General features: G+C 40.3%; 1 protein-coding gene across 1 annotated transcript; it reads right to left on the bottom strand.

Moving 5' to 3' along the window:
• Positions 1-5,992: 5,992 nt before the first annotated feature.
• On the bottom strand, positions 5,993-25,542 carry CYBB (cytochrome b-245 beta chain). Its single transcript, XM_021552930.2, has 13 exons — positions 25,361-25,542; positions 22,944-23,039; positions 21,465-21,575; positions 18,032-18,116; positions 17,022-17,167; positions 16,017-16,207; positions 12,316-12,445; positions 11,308-11,400; positions 9,719-9,972; positions 9,295-9,457; positions 8,330-8,476; positions 7,044-7,168; positions 5,993-6,327 (listed from the first exon to the last, which is right to left on the bottom strand). The coding sequence occupies exons 1-13, from the start codon at positions 25,403-25,405 to the stop codon at positions 6,201-6,203; spliced, it is 1,713 nt and encodes a 570-aa protein (XP_021408605.2). The 5' UTR covers positions 25,406-25,542; the 3' UTR covers positions 5,993-6,200.
• Between the last annotated feature and the right edge of the window lie 222 nt (positions 25,543-25,764).

Below are 25,764 nucleotides of genomic sequence, written 5' to 3'. Positions count from 1 at the left end.
ACAGAACTGGGATTGTTCAGCCTGGAGAGGAGAAGGCTTTTGGGTGACCTAACTGTGGCTTTCCAGTACTGGCAGGGAGCTGACAAGAAAGATGGAGGAAGACTCTTAACAAGAGCCTGGAGTTACTGGGCAAGGGGAATGGGTTCAAACTGACACACAGTAGGTTTAGATTAGATGTAAAGGAGAAACTCTTTACAGTGAGGGTGGTAAGATACTGGGACAAGTTGTCAAAGAAGCTGTGACTGTCCCATCCCTGGAAATGTTCAATGCAAGGCTGGACTGGACTCTGAGCAACCTGGTCCAGCGAAAGTTGTGCCTGACCATGACAGAAGGGTTGGAATGAGATGATCTTCAAGGTCCTCTTCCAACCCAAATTATTCTGTGATCGTCTCACTTCAAGATCCTTCCTCAGATGTTTCTACAAAGATCTCCTCTCTAATCTGTCACTGCTACCTGTACCCTGCTCACTCACATTTAACCCCACCACCACAGGAGGTTTTAGAGCATAAAGCACTTACAGAGGGCAGCACTGCATAAAGGGCTTTTACAGGATATTGTCTTTTTGCAGGCTATAAACAAGGAACAGTGGGAAATGCTGGAAATACACTGATACATTGGCTTGGTACTGCAATTCTCAGGTCTCCACTCACATCGCTGTGATACCCAGGAGGAGAGCTTGGGGGGTTCAGAGTGTTTGCTTGGGGAACAGCTGCTGGGATGCCCCAGGCAGTGGTGTGAGGCTGAACAACAAACTTGCAGTCCCCAGATAGTCGGTTCATTCAATGTGATGGCTTTTACAGTGGTACCAGCTGACCATCTGACAGATTCATGCAAACACAAGCAATGGGACATTCATTAAATTGCCAACAATGACTACCTTGATGAAAGATTCCCTGGCTAAGTTTGCAACACAGACTCAGCTGCCTGCCTCAGAGCATGTGAAATGCCAGGGAAGTGGCTCTTTCCAGGTGCAGCAACACCTGTAGCAGAAACTGTAATCTTCAGAGGTTTCCTGTAAAGTGAGTACAAGCTAAAACTGGGACACTGAGCATCAGTTAGTCCTCTGTAAGCTGAATTTCACTGCAACTCATGTTGCTATCCTCTACACAGTTTTTATCATCTTGTAGTGATGACAAAACCTTGTATTTATGAGATACAAGATAAAACCTTGTAGCCATGGGTTTTTGGTATCAAGTCCTTAATTTATGCATGTGAGATGAACAAGAGTGATGGACAGTGATCCACTTACTAACTTAACCATTTGCTGCCCTATTACAGTGAGATTATTGCATGAATTGCTAACAGTTGTTGAGAGAACTTTCATCATTTTGAGTCAGAAGATGGCTGCTCACAACCCACACGGTTCTTTTTCTGTCTCCTCGGGGGAATTCAGTTTCAAAACTGTTTTTCACAGTTGCTTTGCAGTCTTTGCTGATTATTTCCTTTCTGTTGTCTGAGCAAGGGTAAGGTTTCAGAGGCCTTGAGTGAATTCACCACCTGCAGGGAGGCTTGAGCTAGCATAGGTTGCCTCAGAAGAAAGGGAAGTATGAGAAATAAGCAGAGAGGGTGATAAAACCTCAGCAGCAATTGCCTTCATTAAGTGCTCATGGGAACTAGTACAGCCTTGGGTTGTCCTGCAGGGATATTCACTTATGCCCTGGCTCCATGGCATTGCAGGGTAGAAAACCCTTTGGTCTATAGAGGTGAAGAATCTGTGATATGAAATTGGACAATTCCTGTGCCAAAATGCCCTGCTATTTACACTGGTTCTGACAGCTACATTTTGGCCTGTTAACTGCAAGGAGATTACAGCAATTGCCTTGTTCCATCTCCTTCCAATGCCATTTCTGCACCCAGGAAAATTCCACCTGAATTTTATGAGTGTTCTCCATCATTCAAAGAGAATCTTACAGAGCCACAGTGCAGATCCCACACCTTTGCACAGCCCAGTCTAATTCACAGCAGCATAAAAAGACAAAACCAACGCAGGAAGTATCCACACTTCAAAGAGGACTTGGCCAAACAAGTAGTTTGTTCTGATGGTAAAAAACCCTAGGCTGAATGGTATTTGCATATTTTCTGGCCCTAAACCCAGCTGACCTACAAGAATAAAAGAAAATCAACAAAAGAGTTATTTGCGGGACATTTTGCTTTATAGATTGCTTCCAGAATAAGAAAACATCTCTTACCAAGGGAGACAGATGGTCTGATTCTCCCTTCACTGGCCTTTCCTTGTTACTTCCCTTCCTCCAGCTATGATAACTATTTGTAAGGAGGCTCAGTATTTTGAGGGGCATTAAGGTGGCTTTTATGGCCATTTCCCTAATTTCTGAACAATGAAAATTAAATATAAATCACATGCAAGGCTTTTTTTACAGGACCAATGTACAAAAATTGACTCACACATGCTGAAAAATCTAGAATACAGCAGCTCATTAATTTCTTTAATTTTAGAATTTAACAATAAAATCATTAAGAACTAGGAGAAAATATTACTGGAGAGGTCCAAAACAGTCTGGTTTGTCAGTCCAGAGGTGGCTACTGCCCTGGTTTGTTTGTAGTGACAGGGGAGATTGCAGCAGAACCACATTGTGTGAGATGAGCACTGCAGTGGTTGGAGCTGGGGGTGAAGCCCTTGTGCCTCTCCCTGAACTTGCATTGGGCACAAGCACTTAAAGCATTGGCAATAACATTGTGGGAGCTAGATTTAGAGGAAATTTGCAGAGATTGAGAGAAGGAAGGAATGAGAAGTGAAACTGGGGCAGCAGCAATTGGTAGAAGAAATGGATAGAGAGAAATCAGTGGTAGCTCTCTAGGCAGAAAGTCACCAGCTTGCCAGGCAGAAGAGTACCACAGGAGAGGGAGGGAACAGGGCCAGTAGAGGTGCAGAATGGGACTGGAAAGCATTTGTAATCTTTCAGCGAGTCTTTCAACAATTTTCCACTCCACTGTGATTAATTTTGCTGTTAGTCTGGGCTGGTTTGTGTGTGGTGAATGGAAATGAGACCAGTAGGTTGTTAAGGTCTGTACCAAAACTGAATGTCTGGTTCATGACAAGTAACTGCTCTGGCTTGTGAACGTGCAACTGATGCTGCTTTACACAGTCAGGCATGGGGATCATGATCCTGCCAACATTTACAACTGTAGCATCTTAATATATGCTCCTAAATTCCTTTGAGCAGATATAATTATGTGTTCAGACACTTGGCTCTGCATTCTACAAGAAACTCATTGAAACATTAAAAATATAAGCAGTCAACATTAACTTGCTAAGAGCACTCCAAAATAGAGCAGAGTCCTCAGAAAAAGTGCCATAATGAGACCTGAACATTATTTTTTTTTGTTGTTCAAAAATACCTTGTGTTTCACAGGCAAATTTTTGTTAGTTTTTGGGTTTTTTTCCATTTCTAATTTAGTTTAACCCACCACCTGAGAACTGAAAGGCAGAAAATCCCCACCCAGCAGGGAAAGTCTTACAAGACTTTGAAGAGGAAGACCTGTTTTGCAGCTGTGTTGGTTTCCCACCATTATGGTGGTCAGGCACAGTAGCACTTTTTTTTGTAGCCTGAAACTTAGGAAAACTTGGATTTCATTCACCCATATTTACATTTGGCAAATAGGGAGCCAAGAAGGAAGTGGGGGTATGAGAGATGAGACCCACTCATATCAAGATTTCAGATGACTACATATGGGAAGACAGAGAAAATACTGTGTAAGGAGGGAAGAAAAACATCCTAGGCTGAGGCCATAAGTGAGCTTCGAATTTAACTCCTAATTGCTTCCTTTAGTTGAAACAGTTATTTTAATAATCCAACAACTGGCTTTTCTTGCCCTCAGCAGAACATTTGTCATTTGAGTAGGTAATTTTTGGCACTGAAGCAGAGATCAGACTTCAGTACACTTTGTAAATCACAGAAGGAGGAATTTTTCAGCCAGAGGTCCAGCTGATAGCAATGGTCAGATTGCAAGCAGTGTCATTTGGCCACAGAAAAGGAGTGTCCTCTAAGCTCACCTGTAGCCCACTGCCCTTAGGAGTAAACTAGTTTGTTTATTGTATTTGTATTTTGCTGCTATTTATTTCACTCTTGTATCCTAGATTTAAGAAAATATTCATGTTCAGACCATAAATAATTGTGCATCCTTGCTATTTTAGCAGGACTAATATAACTTTTGAAAAAAACTGAGAAACTCTCACTTATTCTTTCATATATTTTAGGAAGACAATGATTTATTAATAAACACAGAGTTACTATTTCTGAGTTCAAGTTGACAGGCCTTGGTACAAGTGTGCAGCTGGTTAGGAAATGCCAACTGATTGAATAAGGAAATGTCCTTGATGCTTTAAGAACAAACATGGCAATGTATAGAAAATTAATGGTGAATTAAAATACACCTCTCCAAGACTCTTCTTATGATAAATATACTGTCTCCATGTGACTCCTTGCAATTCCTCTTTGCCCACTTTATAAGATTATAAAAGCCTGATCACATTTCCATTAAAATCAAAGGCAAATATTTCAGTGTTCTTTGTACAAGATGAGACCCTAATTCTATTTTAGTAGCAGTGCTTACTCCACAGAATAAGTTTCTTTGGCTATCCTTATGTTCTGTTATGATTTAATAGATGTGTTTCAGACAGAATTATGTGGATTTGAATATGGCTTTTCTGAGGGAAAGAACTGTAAAATTACACACCAAGAGCTGGTCTATTTTTTGATAGCTGATATTAATAAATAGGAAGTGGTAGGCTGTCTTTCTGAAATAGCGTTCAGAACCTGAATAACATTTTAAAATTCTGTAAAGGGAGAACACATATCCTGTCTGGCAAGCTGAGGTGTAAAATATGCTACATGCAACCAGATGGCTGCACAAAGCTGTCTGAAATTGCAGAAGGAGACCACAGCTTTCTTCTGTGGCTGCAAGAACCTGCCAGGAAGGTCTTGTGCTGTGCAGGAGCTATTGCAGGCCTTGGCTGTGGAGTTTAAAAGTCACAAAGCAGGCAACTGGGATGAACAGAAGACATGGTATACTGAACTGTGGCTTTTTCAAAGGCTTTTGCACTTGCTTTTTCATTTTTTTTTCCTATGCTGCTGGCTTTAATACTCTTTTTTTTTTTTTTTCTCTTGCCAGTATTAAAAGTTTTGGTTCCCTTTTTTTTGCTTGTTTTTAAGAACCTGCAACCTGTAATGTCCACGCCGAGGCACTGTGCTGTGTATTGGAGCCTTGTACACATCAGAAACTTTACTCACAGCTATTCCACACCTGTAAATGAAGTGACCATTGCTTTCTCAAAGCCTGTTTCACCATCAAAGAGGAACAGCTGAGCAACAGGCCAAGGGCACAGTTTGCATCTAAGAGTGCTTCAGAAAGTACCCATTAAACCATTCAGGAAACAGCTTTTTTTCAGCCTTGAAAACCAGAAATGACAGTCTTGGAAACACAGAGCCCCTTCTTGTAGGGCTCCCTGCACTGAAGATGTGACAGTGAGGGTGTCCAAAGCAGTGAGCAGTGACACACACCAGGTGCAGGACTTGGGCTGGACCTGTCCTTGTCACCCCTCTGCAGCTGGGCTGGCTCTCAGAAGCCCAGGTGGTTCTTTTTCAGTTCTTCACTTTCCTGAGGAGCAGCAGCTTCTTTCCAGCTGCACGTGTTCTCTCTTGGAGAAGATGTTTAAGGCTTATATTGGAAGCCTGGAAGGTGTTGGTGTACAAAGGAGTCTTCCTCTTGCAAGAAACAAACTTTCCCAGTCAGTCTTTTCCAACTCCCCTTGTTCCAGGGACTGGCTGCAGCCAGAAGCTGCCTCCCAATAGCAAGCATTATGCTGGCATGCTTTATTGTTTAATAGCACTGAGCTTTATGGGTGTGAATTGGCTCCCAAAAGCAAATGGCAGCCTCCACTCTTCAGCATTGGGGCAAATAATAGGAGGATAAAGGCAGTTAATTGAGGGGAAATCCCCTCACACAGACAAAGAAAACACATTTCTACTAAATAGCCAGCGCATGGAGGGAAGTGAAAACTTCCCCAAGGTAGAACTTGACTCTTTTATTCTACCACAGAGCCAAAATAATTCCCAAGAAGCAAAGGGACCTGTGTTAGTGTAGCTGAAATTTAGAAGCTGGGCTGTCCTTCCCAGGCTCCAAACAGAAAAACAGATTCAGTCTTTAGATTTTGCTTTTAATGATTCCCACATACTTGGGAGTTAGAAATTTTCTTTGTTAAAAATGAAGTGTACTCCTCGTGGATCAGCTTCTGAGTTGCTGATGCTCTGCTTGTTGAGTGTGTCAGCCAGACCCTCAGGACCACAGAGAAAAACACCTATTCTGGAGCTGTTAAGAGAATGAAAATATGGTCAGAAACTAGGTATGGAGCAGCTAGATATTCCCCATGTAAATATTTTTTTATGTTCTATAGATGCAAGGTTTTTTTCCCAATTACAGGAACTGAAGTAGAACTGGATGTCTATCCCCTAAACCTTATAACCCCTTCAGACTTATTGCTGCTTCTAAAACAAATGCTGGGCTAATCTCAGCTCAGCCTTAGTCAGTGAAGACAGGTTTATTGACCTCACTGAGTCAAAGAAATAGAGATTCAAAGAGCTTACGGCACAAATTCTTGAGAGGAGCCATTCTGTTTTATTCCTGCAAATTTTGGGTGGTTAGCTAAAGGTCATCCACATTCAGGTCTGGTTTCTAGAGGCAGAAAGTGGTTTTGGAGGTGTTTAGACACCATCTGATATTCCTATTTACTTCAGCTAGAAGAATAGAGTTCGTTTTTTCCTAAATCTTCTGCTAGTAATTAGACAATCCAAAAAATATCTTGTGAAAAGGGAATGATTTCTTAAAAAAATGTAGGTCAAAATAATTTGTTCAAGATCATAGATCATGTCCATGGCTGAAAAAAGAATAGAAAATACCTGGAGATAGGTAGGGGGAAAAAATGCTCTTCAAACTTTATCAGCCAAAGGAACAAGATTGTGCTGTTATGATGTCTATGGCCATTAAATAGAGCAAGTCCCAGACACTATAAATGTGCAAAGGTTTACCCAGGATGCTTCCCTGCAATTGTTTTGAACTCATTTTCCCAGTTAGGTCTTCCATACAAGGTTTTCTGTTTCAGTCCTGTAATCACATCCTTCTCTTCTTCATGATGCACTACGAAGTGAGTGGCCTGTGGGAAATGAAAGAAAAAGGACAGATAAATACAGCAGCATTGTGTCCTGGTTAAAAAAGAATAATGTCAATACTGACTGAATTATTTCCCTAATGAAATTATGGAATTTATGGTGTTTTGCAAGGAAAGCTAAGACTTATAAAATCCTCACTATCAGTGTCTACCCCTTCCTTCTCCCCAGACTGGATGATCTCAAGAGTTAAAGCTATGAAACACTGAACGCAGCAATTAATTGTAGGGTTTTTTTTTTTTTCAATGAACAGGTTTAGTCTAAGAACTCTAACATAGGACTGCAAATTTAAATATCCTTTCCCTTCAAATACAATAACAAGACTCCCTTGACCATAATGAAATCCTGCCAGTTTGTTCTCTGGAAGGTTTGATCCATATGAGGAGGTCTTGCTTGTGTAACTTCCAGCTAGACAGCTAAGTTAAGCAAATCAAGGAAGAGATGTGGTTAAAGAAATAAGCTCAGGCCTTACAGAGTTCTGTAGCCCTTTTATATTAGAGAAAAAAAAATACAGGTAACTTTATTCCCAAGGAAAAAAATGTGGTACTTTTCTTCATTCCTTCCTGTTTTTTTACACATTACATATGTGATAACTTCCCTGTTGCTCCCCCTCCCTGTCTCTCAGCTGAGCTACAGCACTTTGGGCACATGGTGAATTTTGCAATGGTGTGATAAGTGTAATATAAAGCACCACTAAAAGTAACAGAGTGAGAGCTTTTCCTGACTCAATCCCACATTCTCAAGTGTTTGCTCCTTTGCATCCCCACAGCAACCTACCACCACAGAACAGAGAACTTATGAAACAAATATACTGCTATGGTTCAAGCTTTGTGCATTGGCTCCCCTGGTTCCTAAAGGTCTTCATTACAGCACCAGCTGTTTTAGAGATTTGTACATGGTCACCTGAGGTTCCTCCTGTGAACAAAGACTGCTTCCCACAGAGCACAGCCAGAGGAAACCAGAAAGGAAATCAGTGCACGTAACAGCTGATCCCATGTAACTTCTGATGGATAACTCTTGTCTGCACACAAAACATCTGAGAGGCAGATGGATGCCCAGGATAAAAGACCATTTGAATAGTTATGAAAACAAATGTTCTGGCATTAACCTCAGTTTTATGGCAGTGATATCCTCCACTGTGTGGTTACCTGAGTTTCATCCCAGCCTGTAAGGTAGATGTTATAGCTCAGAAACTCTGCATTATTCCTCTCCTGCATTTGGGCCTCCAGAGATTGCAAGAGGTCAGCAAACCATTCAAAGGCATGAGTGTCCCTGCAAAGCCAGTAAAAATAAATCTGGAAGAGACAAGAGAGCTGTCAGAGAACACAGGCACTTATGTTTTCCAGGTTTATGTCTGCTGACAGAGTGAGGATTATAGACTTTGTAAAAAATGTCCTGAGCACTTCAGTAGATGGGTAGGATGGTATTGAAGTTATTTAGGAATTCTAATGCTGAGAGGGTTATAAAGCTGAATGACTGACTGCAAGAACAAGGAAATATCTTCCTGTTTCTTTTCCATATTTTTAGCTTGTAACGTTTCCCCACTTATCTCTTGTAAAACAGTTTGTTAGGACATAAATAAATGATTTAGAGGTGAACTTGCTTTCTGTCTGCTGGCAGGCAAGATAAAGTAGGTAAAAAAACCAGTTCTGTTCTCTGAATATGACCATAGCTGCAAAGTGTGACCCCACACCTCTGCACAGGGAGTTTCCAGGGGCAGGAGGGGAGAGGAGGATGCTTCCATTGCTCTTCTTACAAAAAGCCTTTCTCTTTGTACTGGGGGAAGGAATGCAATATTTGCCCAGGCTGTTTTAGTGCCTTGAACTTTGTGTTTCTCAAGTAGATGAACTCCATTTCCACTGCAACTGGAAATCCCCAGGGTAACAGTCAGGATTAGCATGTGTGATTTGGCTTGTAGACTATTTCTCCTTTCATTATATTTTTGCATTGGATCCTCCTGTTTTTCTTCCTGCTAACCTTGAGAGGCAACAGGACTCTTCCTTGTTTTAGGACTCATGCATGCCTGGAGCCAGATCACCTTTGCTGTGCCTGCTTTGATTTGGGCCCGTGGCCTTTGAACAGTTACAGAGATTTGGGAAAGAGGACACAATACCTTCTTGAGCTTTAGGTTGGTGGCATCATGGCAGTATTTGTACCAGACAGACTTGAGGACAGATGCAAAGGGGGTGACCCCTATTCCAGCTCCAACCAGCATCACAGTTTCATAACTGAACACGTCCTCACTTGCTGTTCCAAAGGGGCCATCCACAGCTATCCTGGAATTGAAAGTAAATTAAATCAGTAGTGAATATTTATTAACACCATTTAAAAGGAGAGTTAAAAGGTATTTTTCTGCTACAATGCATATTTGGACTGACTACTAGTCAACAAATGGAGAGATGGAGCTGATAGAAAAAACTGCCAAGAGCACCTGGGGTCCACATCTGTGTCACCATTTAATGTTTGTATTTGCTTGACCAATATTTAAACTGCCATAGGTGTTTTTTGATTTTACCATGAAGGCTCTTTGTACATACTTGGGCAACTTCCATGCCTCCTGGAATTCTTGTTTATCACACCCACAGGCATTGAACAAGCCCTCTGTCCAGTCTCCTACGATACGGACGTGAATGCTGAAGTAATCCTCTTCTGGAGCAGAAGTCAATGTAAATGGATGCCATTCCAGTTTAGACACTGCTGGACACTGGACAAAAATGTATTGTCCAACCTCCATCTTGAAGCCTTTTTTCATCATCTGGAGCTCAATTGTCTTGAAGGGATGAATGACCACCTACAGTGAGAAGGGCAAAGGGAAAAATAAGGAAAAGAAAATGTCTGTCTTCACTGATGTATCTCACTGATGTATTTACATCCACCATCACTAACATCATTTCTGCTATGAGAGCAAGGAAAGGAGGTGAAACTTCTTCCCAGCAGAACTGAGAGTGAGCAACAGCACCTGGCAGGCAGATGAAAGCCTGCAGAGGATGCTGATGTTTTGGTTGAAGTATTTTCTCACACCACACTTGCAGTCACTGCAAAGGGGGCAGGCCATACTGGCCCATCTTGTAACACATCACCAGAGCTATGTGAGCACATTGTTAATTCCAGATGGACCTTACCCAGTGGCACAGAGCCCAGAGTTAATGGGCCTGACTGTAAATATAGGGGCAAAACCACAGGGCTATCCTACAGATATTGGATAGTAGGACCACTGGAAATGGATGTTTTCTTGTTTAGTTGGGTGGGACCTTGGCTATCCTTTAAAAACAATCTTCTAGAAGTAAAACCAGTAATTCTAATTTTCACTCTAATTTTTAATCCTAGATTTGTCTGCTGAAATTATTTTCATTTTTCAAAAGAGATTTGCAAGAGGGAGAATCAAATCTCTGTCTGTTAATTTACATATTAACTGTGGTGTTTAGGATCGTGAAGGAAATTTTCTGCCAACAGGGCACAAAACAACACCATAGAAATGTAGTCTAGAAGTGGCTCAGAGGAGATTTTGGTAAAATTATCAAAATCACAGATATTTGGGAGCCTTCCAATGTGTCAGCATTATAGAGCACAGTAGAAACACCTAATGTCATTCCTCAAACCCTGCTTTGATTTGAACAGGGCGTGTCCTCAGGATGCAACACAGTGCCATGTGAGGAGATTACACTGGGAAAAGCCAGGATAGTTATCATGTATTTGAGCTCAGTTCTGTGCTAATTCAGCTGTCAGAATTTCAGGATCAGTGTTAATATCTCTGCAACACACCATGGGAATGGAAGCTCAGCATTAGATACGGATACATAAAATAAACATGCTCTTGTCTTCAGGGGTCATTTGTTCTGTGTCTTAAATTAGTCTCAAGTTTCTAGAATTTCTGCACTGTGGAATTTTTCACCCAATACAAAGAAAATCCATTTCTTTCCTAAGATTCAGTCCTGTGCCTTGTCTAACTTCCTCCTGTTGCTCACTTTTAGAGGCTACATTTGGATGTTAAATGTTGGCATCATGACAGCAGTCAGAACATTCCTTCCACTGATAACTTGGGCATGTAGAAGCCTCTGTCTTTGCTGCAGCATTTGGAGAAGAAGGTGATGCTTTGCCTGGTATTAAGTGCAGCATCAGCACTCACCTTTGTGATAACAACCTTCTGCTGCGACCTCCAAAACCGCACCAGCCGCTCACACAGGTACAGAAACATGGGACCTACCACCCACTTCCATGTCTGCAAGCAGAAAAAAACAAGTCAGATGGTGAAGATCACAGAATCACAGAAAGGTTTGGCTTGGAAGAGATCTTAGAGATCATCCAGTTCCAATGGGGACAGGGACACCTTCCAGTAGATGAGATGTCAATTTAGATCAAATTAAATCCCGGAAAATTCTATAAGCAGAGGTGAAGTTCAAGTAATCTGTGTTCTTTATTAACCAGATTAGGGAATCCTTAAGATATATGACAGCTTCAGAATTCTGGTCAGAGAGGGAATTTCTTTCTCTGTTGAGTGTTGCAGCTGGCTTTTTAGTTTCTACTAGAGTTACAGCAAGGCATTTTGGTCATTTTCCTGCAAGTAATTTTGTCTCTGTCTAAAGAAGAATGTAATGAAGTGACATGTGGTATTAATGTATTATTGACTCAGGTCTATGTTACTACAGGAAAAGATGTGGTTTCTGTTAACAGACAATTCTGAACTGTGAAATTAAAAACAGCGTGGTTAGTCAATAAAAGCTGCAGTTTCAAATTCACATTTCTGGGGGTGAATTCCAGGGCTTATTTTCTTGCTAATGATCATTACTCCATTAATAATGTTAAACTATTTATTGTGAGAATTATACCACTTTCTAGATATCCCCAGGAGCCATTACTTTGCAGTTTACTTTTTGGATAAAAAGTTCTCAGATACCAATTGCTCTTTTGCTTTATCTGTCACCTGTGCTTATTTTACAGCACACTGGAAGTGTGTAGCCTGTCTGGAGTCCACTTCTGCTTACAGCCCACTGTGTCCAAATCTCTTGCTTTATGCAGAGAAAGCTGCCACTGAAGAGTGCTGAGGGTTATATGACTGGTTTTCTATGCAATTTAAGAAAAAATAGTAAAATGTAAATATTTTCAATTGGATTTACACACAAGCTGCTGTTCTTACCATAGGAGGATTCCCTGCAAACTGAGGGATTGGACAAGCCTCAGTCTTTCCCCAGTGACTGAAGTTCTTGTAGCAAATCTCTGGGTTGTGTTCAGCCAGACTTTCAGCTGTCTGTCCCCGTACAATACGACTGTGAAAAGAGTAAAGATCATTAAAGCAATTAAAATTAAAATGAAAGTATCTGTTCCTTATTGTTATTCTATTTATGTACTACTCTATTTATATGGAGTTGTCACTTTCTGCACTGCTACAGCTTTGATACAGATTTACTGCTCTAATCTACCCACAAAGTTACCATTAAAGAAATAAAAATGGAGAGGAAAGCTTGTGAGATAAAACCCTGATTTCAAGATTAGGTGAGGAACTGAGAGTTATGTCCATTACCACTTCGAGGATGTGGTCACAATTAGAAAGCTTAATTCTTTTCTGAGTTATCCTACTTTTTTCTTCAACTAAAACAAAAAAAAAACAAAAAAAAAAAAAAAAAAAAACCTGATCAAAAGAAATAAAACAACAAAAACAACCAAAACCTGGAATGGACACGTAATCAATTTGCTACTGGCCACTACAGAGACCATTTCTGCTGTTTATTTTAGAAGTTTGAAGATCCCTTTCCAACACACAATCTTCCTTTACCCCTTCTTCTCCTTCTTATGCTGTGGAGCAGCTGTTCAGGTGCTACAAATGAATACAGATGCTTTTGACACAAGCAGCTATTGCACCTATAGCAGCTTGCATTAGCTGATTATCTGGCCTCAGTTTTCTTGCTTGGTTGGTTCTTTGTTTATTCGTTTGTTGTTGTTTGTTTTAGTAACAAATAAAGAATCCTGAATGATCGAGTACAGCTATATTTCCAGTAGCAGAACTGGTGCAGAGAGGTAATTTCAGCTTAAAGGGGCAAAAGCCTATTCTTTTTCACTATTTCCTGTCTCCGCCTGGAGTTCTGCCAACTCAGGATCTTAGTAGAAAAATTCAGTTTAAGATTTGTTGGATTTTCCCTAGGAACAGTCTGCTTCTGATCAGGCTGTTCAGTTTTATGCCAACGTGATTCTTTGATATCTTCTCCTCATGACTTCACTTTCTGCTTTTCTAGCTCAGTTTCTGTGGACTAGACTACATTTCTCATATTTCAAATATCCTATGGTATCTAAGCCACATGCATGCCTAGCTTTGTGTGACAGATTTTTCAGAGAATTGCTACAAAACCTCCGCACAGGGTTGAGAGATACTGCTCATAAATATTACTAATGAGCCTCTTCTTCATTAAATGTTTGATTAATATCCTGTCTGAAAAATAAAGGGAAGCAGTGACACTGCCCCAGCAACATCACGAGTTGCAATCTGCAAGGACATCAGCAGTTACACTTCACTTCCCCACTAATGACAACGAGTTCAGCTGAGCCACCTCTGGGATGAGTTACAGGAACAGGAGGAATCCATTTCCTCCACTGCCCACCCCATTGCTTAAGGGAAAGGGGTCCTGGGGTTTTTGCCTTGCCCTGTGGTTTGGTCAGGGTTTGACAATGTCAGTACCCTGTACAAGAGAAAGAAAAAGCTTATTTCCCTTTATCAGTCAGTGTAGATGCTCTCTCTAGTACTGTAATTAAGCTTTCAGCAGTACAGCCTTATAATTACTGCTTTTTTGAATGAAGTTTTTCCTTTAACTCCAAAAGAGTGAACTGCATCTCTGTACCCATTCCTCTTTACATTTACTGTGCTGGGAAATTTGGGACACTTGTCTGTGATGCAGAGCTCATGCACAAAACAACATCAGTGCTTCAAAAGGGCTGTAACAGCTTGTAACAGACAAGAATTATTGTAGAGTTAGAGAATTAAATCACACAATGGCTTGGGTTGGAAGGGACCATAAAGATCATCCCATTCCAACCCCCCTGCCATGAGCAGGGACAACTTTCACTGGACCAGTTTGCTCAGAGCCCAGTCCATCCTTGCCTTGAACAATTCCAGGGATGGGGCAGCCACAGCTTCTCTGGACAACCTGTGCCAGTGCCTCAACAACCTCACAGGAAAGAATTTCTTCCTAATATCTGATCCAAACCTACTCTCAGTTTGAAGGCATTCCCCCATTCTCTCATTCTGTGCTCTTGTAAAATGTCTCTCTCCATCTTTCTTGACTCTGCCCCTTTGAAGCTATCACTAACCTTTGACTCAGCTTTCTGTATATACAAGGATGTGTGTTTGTAGAGATTAATGAGAATATGTGTGACAGCCTTCTGTCCCCTGAGATAAACTGGTATTTATGCTTCTTCCTAACATGTTGCTTTGAGACTATCAGTTCATACTCATTCCGTGGCATGCATCTTTGCACCCTTGAGATGCTTTCCATGAGTGGAACAAGCCCATCTCGTATTTCTCTGGACTCAAAATGTCATTATTACCTTGAAGGCCAAATAACTGAGGTCACTGAGTTCGCAACTGGAAAGAATCCTTTCCTCTACAGATGAGAATATTCCTTTATACATCTCTTTCCAAAGGATAGATGAACTTCACTGACAATCACTGCTGCCCAAATTCTTGCCTTTTCATTCCAGTACAATTAAGATGGTGCGAGTGCAGTGAACACTGAAGTAAATAAAAATTCAACTTTTATAAAATATATGCTCTCCACTGACCTCTGGAAAGGGCAATGTTTGTTTTTTGATAGCATTGTGTAGTAATTACTGGCAAGTTTGGACATTGTGTCAGTAACTATACAATGTTTGCTGCAGAAAACATGAACCACTTGTTTTTTTCCTTCCACAAGTTTTGCTCAAACCATTTTCTTGTTGTGAAAGTTGGAATGGACAAATATGCTGGGGCGATGCCCATCTGCCTTCTATTTTTGTTCTTCCTGTTTCACTTTGATTTCTGTCTTTTTAATGTCACTAATGGACTGTAAGAAAGTGGTTTTGAATAGTCATTTTTGCTGGGTATTTTTAAAGCACACTTTCTATTTCATGTAGGTCTTCCTTTCAAATGAGCAATGTAGTGTAATTATGAACTATTTAAATGTAGCTTGGATACTTGAGTCTTTTTTCTTTATTCACCAGTTCTTTGGTTTTATAAAATGCATCTAAAGTTCATTTTTCTAAGTGCTAAAACTGTGTTTGTGTAGTGCTAAAACTGTTTCATTAGGCTTTTCAGCTCTTTCAGAAGAAGATAAGGAATGAAGCAACAGCAGAAAAAGATATTTGGAATTTGAAAGTTAGAAGACTTTACAAATTACTATTTCTAAGTTGAAACAGCTAAAAATCTATTCTTAAATGCTGCTGATATTACAAGTCACCCAAGCCTGAAACATAAATCGATATTACTATAGTTTTCATTATCCAATAAAATTCTAGACTCTGTGTAATTTTTGTACTGAGATGTCCTTACATGCATGTGTGTGATGCAATTCCTCTTAGGAGAGAAAGGTAAATTCACAGTTAGAAACAGAAACCTTGGAAAATTGCAATTATATGTCAGAAGAAGTTGAGTGATAGTGAGCTTAAGTGTGCCAAAGTCACATGAAACCTCCTGTGTGAGGACAATTTGTGCAAGTGTCAGTGAGAGCCTCTTGACTCTCAGAGCCTCTACTGGCCCACCACTGCCTTCAAAAACAACTGCTGCTCAGTGACAGAAGTTCCTGTACTCATGGGGGGGCTTTAAATAAAAATTCAGTAGTTTTCAGATATTTTGTGATAAGTGCAAATACTCACCCAGCACCATGGATGACAAGGCCAATAAAGAAGATGACAAAGAGATGATGGGTGTACCAAAATACTTCAAAATATGACCTCCGGATGGTTTTGGTGGATGAGGTAATGATGAGGATGAGGGCCAATGTGATGACAACCCCAGTGATGCCAGCCAAGTAGGTGAAAGCCACATAGAGGCCCCCAACGGGATTCTGTGAAAGAATTGCACACTTTGGTCTAAGGAAGGGTTTGCACCAAAGCACAGCCAGTTGAACCACCACTCACCAAAACCTTTATCTTGTTATAAGTCTTTAAGTCATCTGATGCCAAAATCCCACTTCATTTTTGTTGCACTGCACATTTACCTTTATTAAGGTAATTGAAAGTAGAGAGAATGCATTTCCCATTAATTAACACACCAAACATGGTTTCTTACTCTGCCATGGCTCAGCAGGACTGCTTTGGGGAAGGTGAATACATTTGCTCAGCTCTGGTGTTCAAAGCTGGAGTCCTACATCCATATTTCGGGAGCTAAATGAAAACTCTCCTTTCTTCTGGCGTTGCACAGCTGTGGGACTCTTAACTCGCAGAGTTTGGATGCTCAGTGATCTTCTGGGAAGTAAGGAAGTTCCTTCTTTTCTTTTTACCCACTGACCAGAGCTTAAACCACCCAACTTCAAAACCTTTGCCTTTACTTCTGTGTACCTTTCTGAGTGCCATGTCTAAGTCAGAACACTGCTTTCTTTACAGGGTATATTTTTACATAATATTTTAGAATTACTCTGAAATCCAATCCTCAGGTGGAAAAGTTTAAAGTACTACCAAAGTTCAGCAATTACCAAAGTTCAGCAATGATATTGCTGGCAAATATAGAAGAATGGATTCTACAAGGTTTTTCTACAAGGTTTTTCTGCAAGAGGGCCCAAACCCATACATACACCAGAAATAGGCACTCTGCTCAAATGCTCTTAATATGATCACCTACACAAATGTAACGATGACCCTCCAGAGTCTGATGTCACTTACAGGAATGGTTTGTCTGAAGAAGTTGACATAGCTTTCCTTTGGTTTGTCTCCAAGGCCAGAAAGCACAGCTGCCAGGGTGCCCTTCTCTTCAACACGGGCTTGCACACTCCACTCGACGTTGAATAAGTGTGCAATGGTGTGAATTGCTAGGAGTGACAGGAAAGGAGCAATCAGCACTGACCACAAGTACTCCGTGGTTCTGGGTTACATTTGAAACTTTGTCACACTTGTCAACTGCTGCTTAAGAGCTCTGCTGCTCTTGCCATCTTCATCACAATTGCAGACCACTGATGTGTTTTACTGCTAAAATTTTACCACCTGAATTTTACAGTTTTTGGGTGAGGGAGGGAAAGAAGTAAAGGGAAATTTTCAATACATTTTTGTTCCACAACGGCTTTCAACAATTCAAGTACGCTGACATATGGGATACTGAAATATGGAATGGCTTAAACTATTTGTCAGGGTCATCCTCATCCAGGACTTCTGTAAAAGAGCCAAGAACTGAATCTGGATTTATCTGGAGTCATATTTGTTAGTGCTGCTTTGTTCTGCAGTTTTGCTAATAATCATTAGTAATATTCTTGCTGGGCTGAATGCATCCAAAAACCTAAACTACCTGAGGTGTTCATATGAATTCCATTATATGTTTTTGTAGGGTAAAATTGTACAATGCTTTTCAAAATTTGAACCACCTCCTATAAGCAGTTACTTATTTATCTTCAAAACAGGTCCAAGAATTAAATCCAGCATATCCAGTTCTCAGGACGTTGCTAAACACCCTTTATTAAACTATCATAAATGGTACTGAGAATTCAAAATAAAGGTATTCTTTCTTCTCTTTTGCTCTCTGACAGTTGGCACATATCTGGAAACTGATTTAAGCCTTGGCACACGCTGACTCCTTTAATGAAATCAGGTCTCTGCCCATATCCTTAAGAACTTTGATGCCACCTGAATTCCACGTAAAATACACAAGAAAGTAATAAACAATGAAACATTAGAGTACCAACCAGTGTGAAGGGCGATCATCCAGGCCACCATTTTGTGAAAGGTGAGGTTTCTGTCCAGCTGTCGCCTGACACGGGTAGAGCAGCACTTTGGGTAGAAAGAAAAATGTATTTGAAGACTATTTGTGTTGTCTTTGAACATTTTTAAAGGTAGGGACAAAACCAGAAGAACTGAGCACACTGGTGGCATTGCTCGGAAAAAATGTAAAATTCCAGAATATAGAAAAAAATATTTCCCCCTGTCTTTCAGAAAACAGGAATTCCAGATTATGTTTTAACACGTCCCCCTGAAACAAAGTATTTGATAAGGAGAAAAAATTTAACACCTAGTATGAGAAAGGAATACATCTTATCTGTTTTAAAAGTCATATTACAAACAAAATTAGGGATCACAGTCTGCCATGGCAGAGTAACTGTTCTGGCAGCAGAACAGTTCACAATCTAGAATCAGGCTGCAAGGTTTGGGTGTAACAGGGAACTCCCACCCCAAATCACATCACCTATGGCAGTGATATGAAGGCATTCCTTCCCCAAAATACTGGGTTTACTTCCCAGGCATTCACTTACAACTTGATTTTGGAGTTACCCCCAAAAACCCAGCAAAAATCTCTGCAGATACAAAACAAAGAAATCAATTCTCAAGAATAACAGAATAATATTTTCATTATTAATGATGATGGGCTCCTAACAGACCCTATATGAATTCTGCTTCAGGAACTGGGAGTTTTCCTAAAACCTTAAGTCCCTGTAAAGCTGACATTTGTTGTCTCCACACAATAAAAGGCATGATTGTCATGTGCTGTATGTTTATATTGCGTTTTCTGACCGGATAAGGGAAGAAAACACTAGGCAAACTATCACAAGTATTTCCTCACGAGAGGCAAACACTCTGGGGCTGCCACAATCACTTCAGACCATAATAACAAGCAGGAGAAATTTGGCCTTTTTGTATTACCTATATTGAGAAACAATAAAAAAAGATTGTAGAATGAAATGTAGCATAGTGAGGCAGTGCTTGACTCCCCTGGAAAAGCCAATTGATCTAAGAAGCGAGGCCAAGCAATGGCAGAGGGCTCCAGCTGCCCTCAGTCATGGGGCTCCCTAACAACAGTGAATACAGCAATGATGGGCATGCAAAACACAACACAGCTCTCTTTCCAATTCAAACCAAATCACTTTGTAACGTGATTTCTGGGTGGCAGGATGGAGAGGGCAAGACTTCTTAGTACATTCCTTTTGAATGCTGTGTTTGAACTATTCTTTCCTCTTCTTGACACCAATGCATCAGGAAGGGCACTACTCTTCCAATAAGTTACTTGTTATTTAAATGATTTTTCTTATAGGCCCTCACAGTTGTTACCTGCAGGGCATAGCTAATTAGAGACAACAGCACAACAAGCATAAGCAGCTGTCCCCCTGTGCTAAGGCCACCACAAGCACTGCCACTGCCAGTGGCTCACTGGACCATGTGTGTTTTGCTTAAGATCTAAAACTACATCCTTCCTGAGGTGTAGATTTACTGCAAAAAAGCAACTGGAGCTAAACAAACACCAGCTGTCTAAGGGTCCTATTCTATGCCCCTCCCTGCCCTCCTTGCTCATGCTCAGAGCCCTTTGCTTCCTCATTCCCAGCTATCAGCAGCGGAGTGCTGCCAGCAGGAATGGAACTGTAGCTCCCTGCCTGGAACTCACTTTTATCTGGGTGTAGCCTGAGTGACTCTACCACAGTGCCCAAGGCAGAAGAACTGACCCTGTAGTTTGAATACAAAGAGGGACACTTTCCCAAGATCTTGGTTGGAAAAGTTATGTTATGCATGCTAGGAGAGGAGCAATTCAGGACAAGTAGCTTAAAGTCCCAGCTGGAATACAGTTCTCAACACCTGGAATCAGGTTTTGGCTTTCCAGTAGTCTCCATATGTATCCCCAGCTCTTTCACTTCTTTTTGCTCAGAAGACCTATGTCCAGCCTGCTCTCACCTGGGCAATCTCAAAAATGCCTCATATGATGACTGGCTCATCATTATTTTCCTGTTGCATTCATCCATAGCAACATTAATTCTTTCTAAGTTTATGTTCATTATTGACTTCTGCAGCCAGAGGAGTCAGCTCTGGATTTTGGCTGGTACTTGCTGATCTGCCTGGAGAATAACAACTTTAACCCTACAGCTTTATTTACCATGCTCTCTCCTTTTAAATGAATGGAAGGTATGGCTGTGTGTTTTGTAGCACCTCAGGATCTGAAGGGGCATAGGAAAAGACTGAAAGCCTAACATGTATCTCCAGCTTTATATTCCTAAGTGTTATTCCTTAGAAAGGCTAGAGCACTGGCCTTGCACATAAATGTAATTTAAGAGTTTAATGTGGCAGGCATATCTCATTTATTCATACTCATTGTGAGGATGCGTGTACTAGATGGAAGTACCGTCCATTGTGTCTCTGGTTATTTTCTTATTGCTTCATATCCCGCTTTCTTCCCTTATGAAGAACTGTTGAAATACTGCATCTATTTTATCACTTCCTCTTCTGCTCTGCCTTTTCAGCCCCTGAAGGCTATCTCATTTGCATTAAGAAATTTATGCTGGGTTTAGAGATGACAAAAAACTTCTGGGAACTGGTTTTGTTGATCATGTTTATGTTAAAAGTGCCCAGAAAAAAAGGAAGAATCATTATACATTTGGAAGGACAATTAATGAGCTTGAGGAGAATACTGCTTTTTCCCTGGACCACGGCCTGCATTGTCTGCATTATTTCTGCTGTAATAGCCAGAAATCTAGATTTTGGCAGTGTGATAGAGTCAGTATTATCATAGGAGGCCTCTCCAGCTATCACTTAGGATAAGTTGTCCTTTCCTTAGTGTCAGCTCCTTAGTGCTGTGTTTAACATCTGGATTTGGGAGCTAGAAAAAGTCAAAAGGCCTGTGAACTATTTCATCTGAGATGGAAATGCAACTGAGACAAGAAAGAATGTCATTTATGAGCCAGCTGAAAAAAAAGTCCCAATCTGAAAGCCTATAAAAGACTACATTTACCTTAAGGACTGGGCATTCAAAGACAGACAGAGGCAACTGTTTCCCTCTCTAAGTGGGTGTAACATCAGTGACAAACAATAGATATGTGTGAGCACCAACAGCTTCTGCCAGCCAAAAAATGGACTTTGCATCCAGGGCAGGACCATGCCCAGGAGGCAGCTGAAAAGGGAGGACTCAAAGGAGACTAATTCAAAGCTAAACTCTCAACAGAGCTCTAGATACCCCATGGGCATTAGACCTCAGTCTTGCTCATAGCAAAACTCCAGCCTTATCTGCTTCTCATAAAAGGACATCCTCAAAATATGGTGCATTTGGGGAACTTGGACTGAGTTCCTTGGTATATTTGCAAGTCTGTTTAGGTATGAAAGATAATATCTTTCATAAATGTTGAAATTCTTTCTTCATCTTACCGCACTTGATCCTCTGAGGAAGGAGAGCAAGTTTCGACATACTGGCAGCAGAATCAACATGCAATTGAAATTCAGGCAGGCTGCAGGGGCTCTTGCAAGAGCCAGAGCACGCTGTAATTAGAGAGATGCTGCTATTAATTGTATTACCTAAGACATTATCCAGGGCATGGACAGGTACAGATTGCATTTATGCATTATATCATAACTGGTAAAGAGTTCACATTTACACCGTGAATGTTCAAAGGAATCGTGCTCTGATCAAGTCAGAAACAGGCAGAACACACTCCTGCAGACAAACAGACACCTGTTTTCAGTTTTGAATTAATATGATTGTATAAAAAGCTCCCTGTCATGTCTGGCATTCAACAGGCAAACACAGGTGCAAATCTAAGCCATTAGTAGAGGTTTTGTGTCCCAGGGCTGTAAAGAGTCTGTGGTTTCATTTGGTGGGGGTTATGGACAACTTACAAGAGAAGTTCTCTGTCAGTAAAGGAGTCTAGGGAAATTTGTTGCCTCAGCTTTTAGGAATCTGTTTCCCTAATGCTGGCCTTTACATCCTTAATTATTTAAATTTTTTGAACTGTTCAAAGTGAAGAAAAAAATGACCATATTAATCAAAATGCAATGAAGGGAAGAAAAATAATGTTTGCTCTCCTTGTATGGATTGAGACCTTTTAGGTTTTAGAGCACAGCTGTTTGGGTTTACACTGAGCTCTCCTTATCCAAGCACAAGTCTCTGTGACTTCAAAGGCAACTGCATCAGGATTGCAAAGCACAGGATTTGATCCACAGACCAGAAGCCATACGCAGAATGGGATTTCATGCTTTGTAGAATTAAACCATGGTTTTGCAAACCTTCAGCAAAATGCTGTGCTCTGTAATCTGAAGCTTAGGCTGATTTTTATGCCTGTGATCAGGGTTTTAAATATATGAACAAATTAATTTTCCCTGTCAATTGGTCGTGACCTGTGGTAGCTTTGGAAGCAAGTTTGTAGTAGGACACATAATGCTGCCCTAACCAGCTGGATCACATGGAATAGCCCAGGATCCAGGATCACTTCACTACCTGACTACCACTTGCATTCTTGATGAATATATGAATGATGATTGCTTTTCAGAGCCAATATCTTTATAAACTATTCATGCTCTGAAAAATAATTGCAAGGAGAAATGACTGCACAACAGTTCAACAGCAATATTTTATTCATCTTTTGCTTAATAAAGTAGCCACAATAAGTGCTTAATTTAATTACTAGGAACATAATCATTAACTGAAAACATATTTAGAGTGGGATCTCTCTATTATGTGCCAGCTTTCTGTTCAGAAGCACTGAACATCTGCCTGCAGTTATCTGCTTGCATGTGATTTCTACAATAGGCTGCTGCTCCAGCCACTAGATCCAGTTTTGATCAGCTAAAACTATTCAAAACTGCTGTGTTATTATTGTCTGTGACAAAATAATAATGTCTTATACTTACGCCAAGGAGCACTCTGGTGTAGAAAAATTTTGGTGGGACATCATATACAAGATAGTACCACCAAAAGAGGAAGACATTTAAGCCCAGCCACACAAGCTGAAAGAGAATTAAAAGGAAGCTTACAGTTTGTTGTTAGAAATAATCCATCTGAATTTACACAGTTCAGATAAGAGTCAGTTACTTCCCTGTGCTCCTGTTTGCACAGAGAGATGTACTGCAGGGTATAAAGTTTTCAGCAAGGGTGATAGAAATCTTTCTGGTATAAACAGGCTCTGATTTGTGAACACAGGGTACAGGAGTGGCAATAAACCAAAACACAGCAATGTGCAGCTGAAAGGTTTTCTCAGGTCAAGGAATTTAGGGTTGGTTGTATCAGGACTGTCATATTACAAGTGTTTAATTCTGAGTCCAGTTAAATCTCTAAATACCATTAAAGGTTAGGGACTCTTCCAAATGGCAGTTCCACTGGCACATTAACCTATGTGAGAGGAAGACTTGGAAGTTGTGACAAAGAAGCTTGACATCTAAATTTAGATAGGCTAAATTACAAATAGGGCTGAATTCAAGAAGAGGGTCTGAAATCAGCCAGCAGGGAATATTCAACACAGGCCCTTTGGCAGCATGTAGACTACTCCAAACCAGGCTTCTGTGTAGCTGTACCACAGAATTTTCTCACACTTACACATCCTGAGGTGCAGGCTCTTTAGGGAAAGACATGTTATTAACTCTTAGGCATCTACAAGTTCACCTGGCAAAAAAGGTCATGATGAATCTGGGTATTTTTTCTCCTGGAGCTGGTGGGCTCATTTCACATCCCATACCCAAACATATCTATATGACTGCACTCGGTCTAAGTAGTTTTAATAAGTGGTGCATGAAAACAGAGAAAGTCTGAGAACTAGGAGAAACCCCAGAAAAGGTGACATTAAACTTCCTTGCACCTCCTAAGTCATATATTTTGCTAGATTTTTGGCTTAAATAACACTGTAAAAAACACTTGGGATTATTTAAAATACTGAAAATGTAAATAAATACTGGGAAATGAAGGGATTTCCATCAAGGTGAGGCAGTATATAGGAAATCCCCAAGTCCTCATTAAAACACCAAGCTCATCTCAGGATTAAGTGCTTAGGACACTTATTAAAATGACAGAGTGTTTCTGTTTTGTTGAAGTACATCAGTAGGAATCGTGTTTGACCTGTTTCTGTCAAGCAGTGGACAAACCTCTGCCTGTTCAGTGTACAGTAAAGATGTAGAGGCTAAAGCAGAACACTTGGGTGGGGTTTCCAGTGGTCTGTCCTTTTAGCTGATTTCTTTATGTCTCTTAGTTTCCTTCCCTGTTACCCTCTGCTTGTTACAGCTTTGAGGTTCAAAAACCAAATTCCTTTTTTTGAGCAAAATAAAGGCCTCAATTAATTCTTTTAATATTTCAGTTCTGGTGGGGGAAAAATAAAAAGCCAAAAATCTCTTGTCAGTTTCAACTTCCTCAAGTCACTGAAGGTGACAGCAAACACGGTCACTCCCTTTCAAAGCACTGAAGTGCCACAGCTCTGGGATTATGTTTTTAAATTACAAGGTCATGTGCAAGTACTGACTGCTCATAGCAGCAGAAATGCCCCTTGGAATAAAGATGCTCACATTTCGGTCACCAAAAATATACAAATTCTGCACCTTCTTTTTCTTCCTCTCAATATTTACATCTACTAACAAAAGATAATCACAATATCAAAACTGCTCTTACATTTTGGTTTTGTACGTGTTTTTAATACATATATGTATATGTACATATATACATGTATATGTCTAGTGGTATACCTTTATACTGTGACATAAAAAAAGAAAACACTAGAGTATAAACTTAATTTTCTCCAAGGAGGACTGGGATTTTCCATACTTTAAAATCTTGATCAGAATTAATTTAACCTACTTTTGCAGTCCCTCTATGCAAACTGTAAACAAATTCAATTAAAATAATAGCTGTCTTATTGAAGGATTCATGAATGTCTGCTCTAAATTCTTGAATCTGACATTAATAAAAATTTTATACCATCAAGACACTGTGCTTTCAGTTACACCCACTTCTGTTCATAAAAGTGCAAGAAAGGGTGATTGTTTACATTGCTTTCTCTGTTGAAGTGCACATAGTTAAGTGGGTTTTAAAGTTGTTTTGCTTAACTAAAGTATTTCTAACAAAGCAAAGTTAATACACAATAATCTCTCAGTTAGCAATGAAGCCAACAGCAACTGATATACCAGAGAGCTCCTTAAAAATGATTCCCTTGAAGCCTTTCCCTGCACCTGCTGCCCCAGTTTCAGCATAATCAGGTGCATCTTTCACTGGCACAGTGAGAAGTGCTCAGCACAGCTTTCTGTAGAACTTTTCACCAGACACAAATCACAATAAAAATTGGACTTACAACGACGAAGATGGACAGTCCTTCATTCTCCACCCAGTTCCCCATGGCTGCCTGAGATGTGTGTGCACAGCAGCCCTGCTCTCTCTGGGACAGCCTCTATGTCTTCTCTCATGAGGAAGTGAGAGCAAAAGGTTGCAGCACCCTGTTTCCTTTCTTATTCATTTGGGAAATAAGTAAACCATTTAATCATGACCCCAGTTCTGCTCCAAATAGGTGTCTACATCTTCACATATAACATTTCATAACTCAAATACGTATAAACTGTTGAAATAGATTTTTTCATTGTGATACAAAGGAGAGAATAAATTATATAAGTGGTCAGATTTTCTGCTAAAAAATGTATTGCCACTTTATATAACTTTTACAGCTGAAGTGTAACATAGAAAGCACAGAAGAGTTACCTC

Source organism: Lonchura striata, chromosome 2 (assembly GCF_046129695.1).
Source record: "Lonchura striata isolate bLonStr1 chromosome 2, bLonStr1.mat, whole genome shotgun sequence".
Taxonomy (NCBI): Eukaryota; Metazoa; Chordata; class Aves; order Passeriformes; family Estrildidae; genus Lonchura; species Lonchura striata.
The sequence above is the reverse complement of the archived record's forward strand: the minus strand, read 5'-3'. Positions and strand labels throughout refer to the sequence as shown.

Excerpts from the sequence above, each read along its gene's own strand:
- CYBB (XM_021552930.2), bottom strand. The coding sequence starts at position 25,405 with ATGGGGAACTGGGTGGAGAATGAAGGACTGTCCATCTTCGTCGTT. Across the intron at positions 12,446-16,016 it reads CTTGTCATCCATGGTGCTGG|TCGTATTGTACGGGGACAGA; the intron begins GTGAGTATTTGC and ends CTCTTTTCACAG. Across the intron at positions 9,973-11,307 it reads AGAAGGTTGTTATCACAAAG|GTGGTCATTCATCCCTTCAA; the intron begins GTGAGTGCTGAT and ends TTCTCACTGTAG.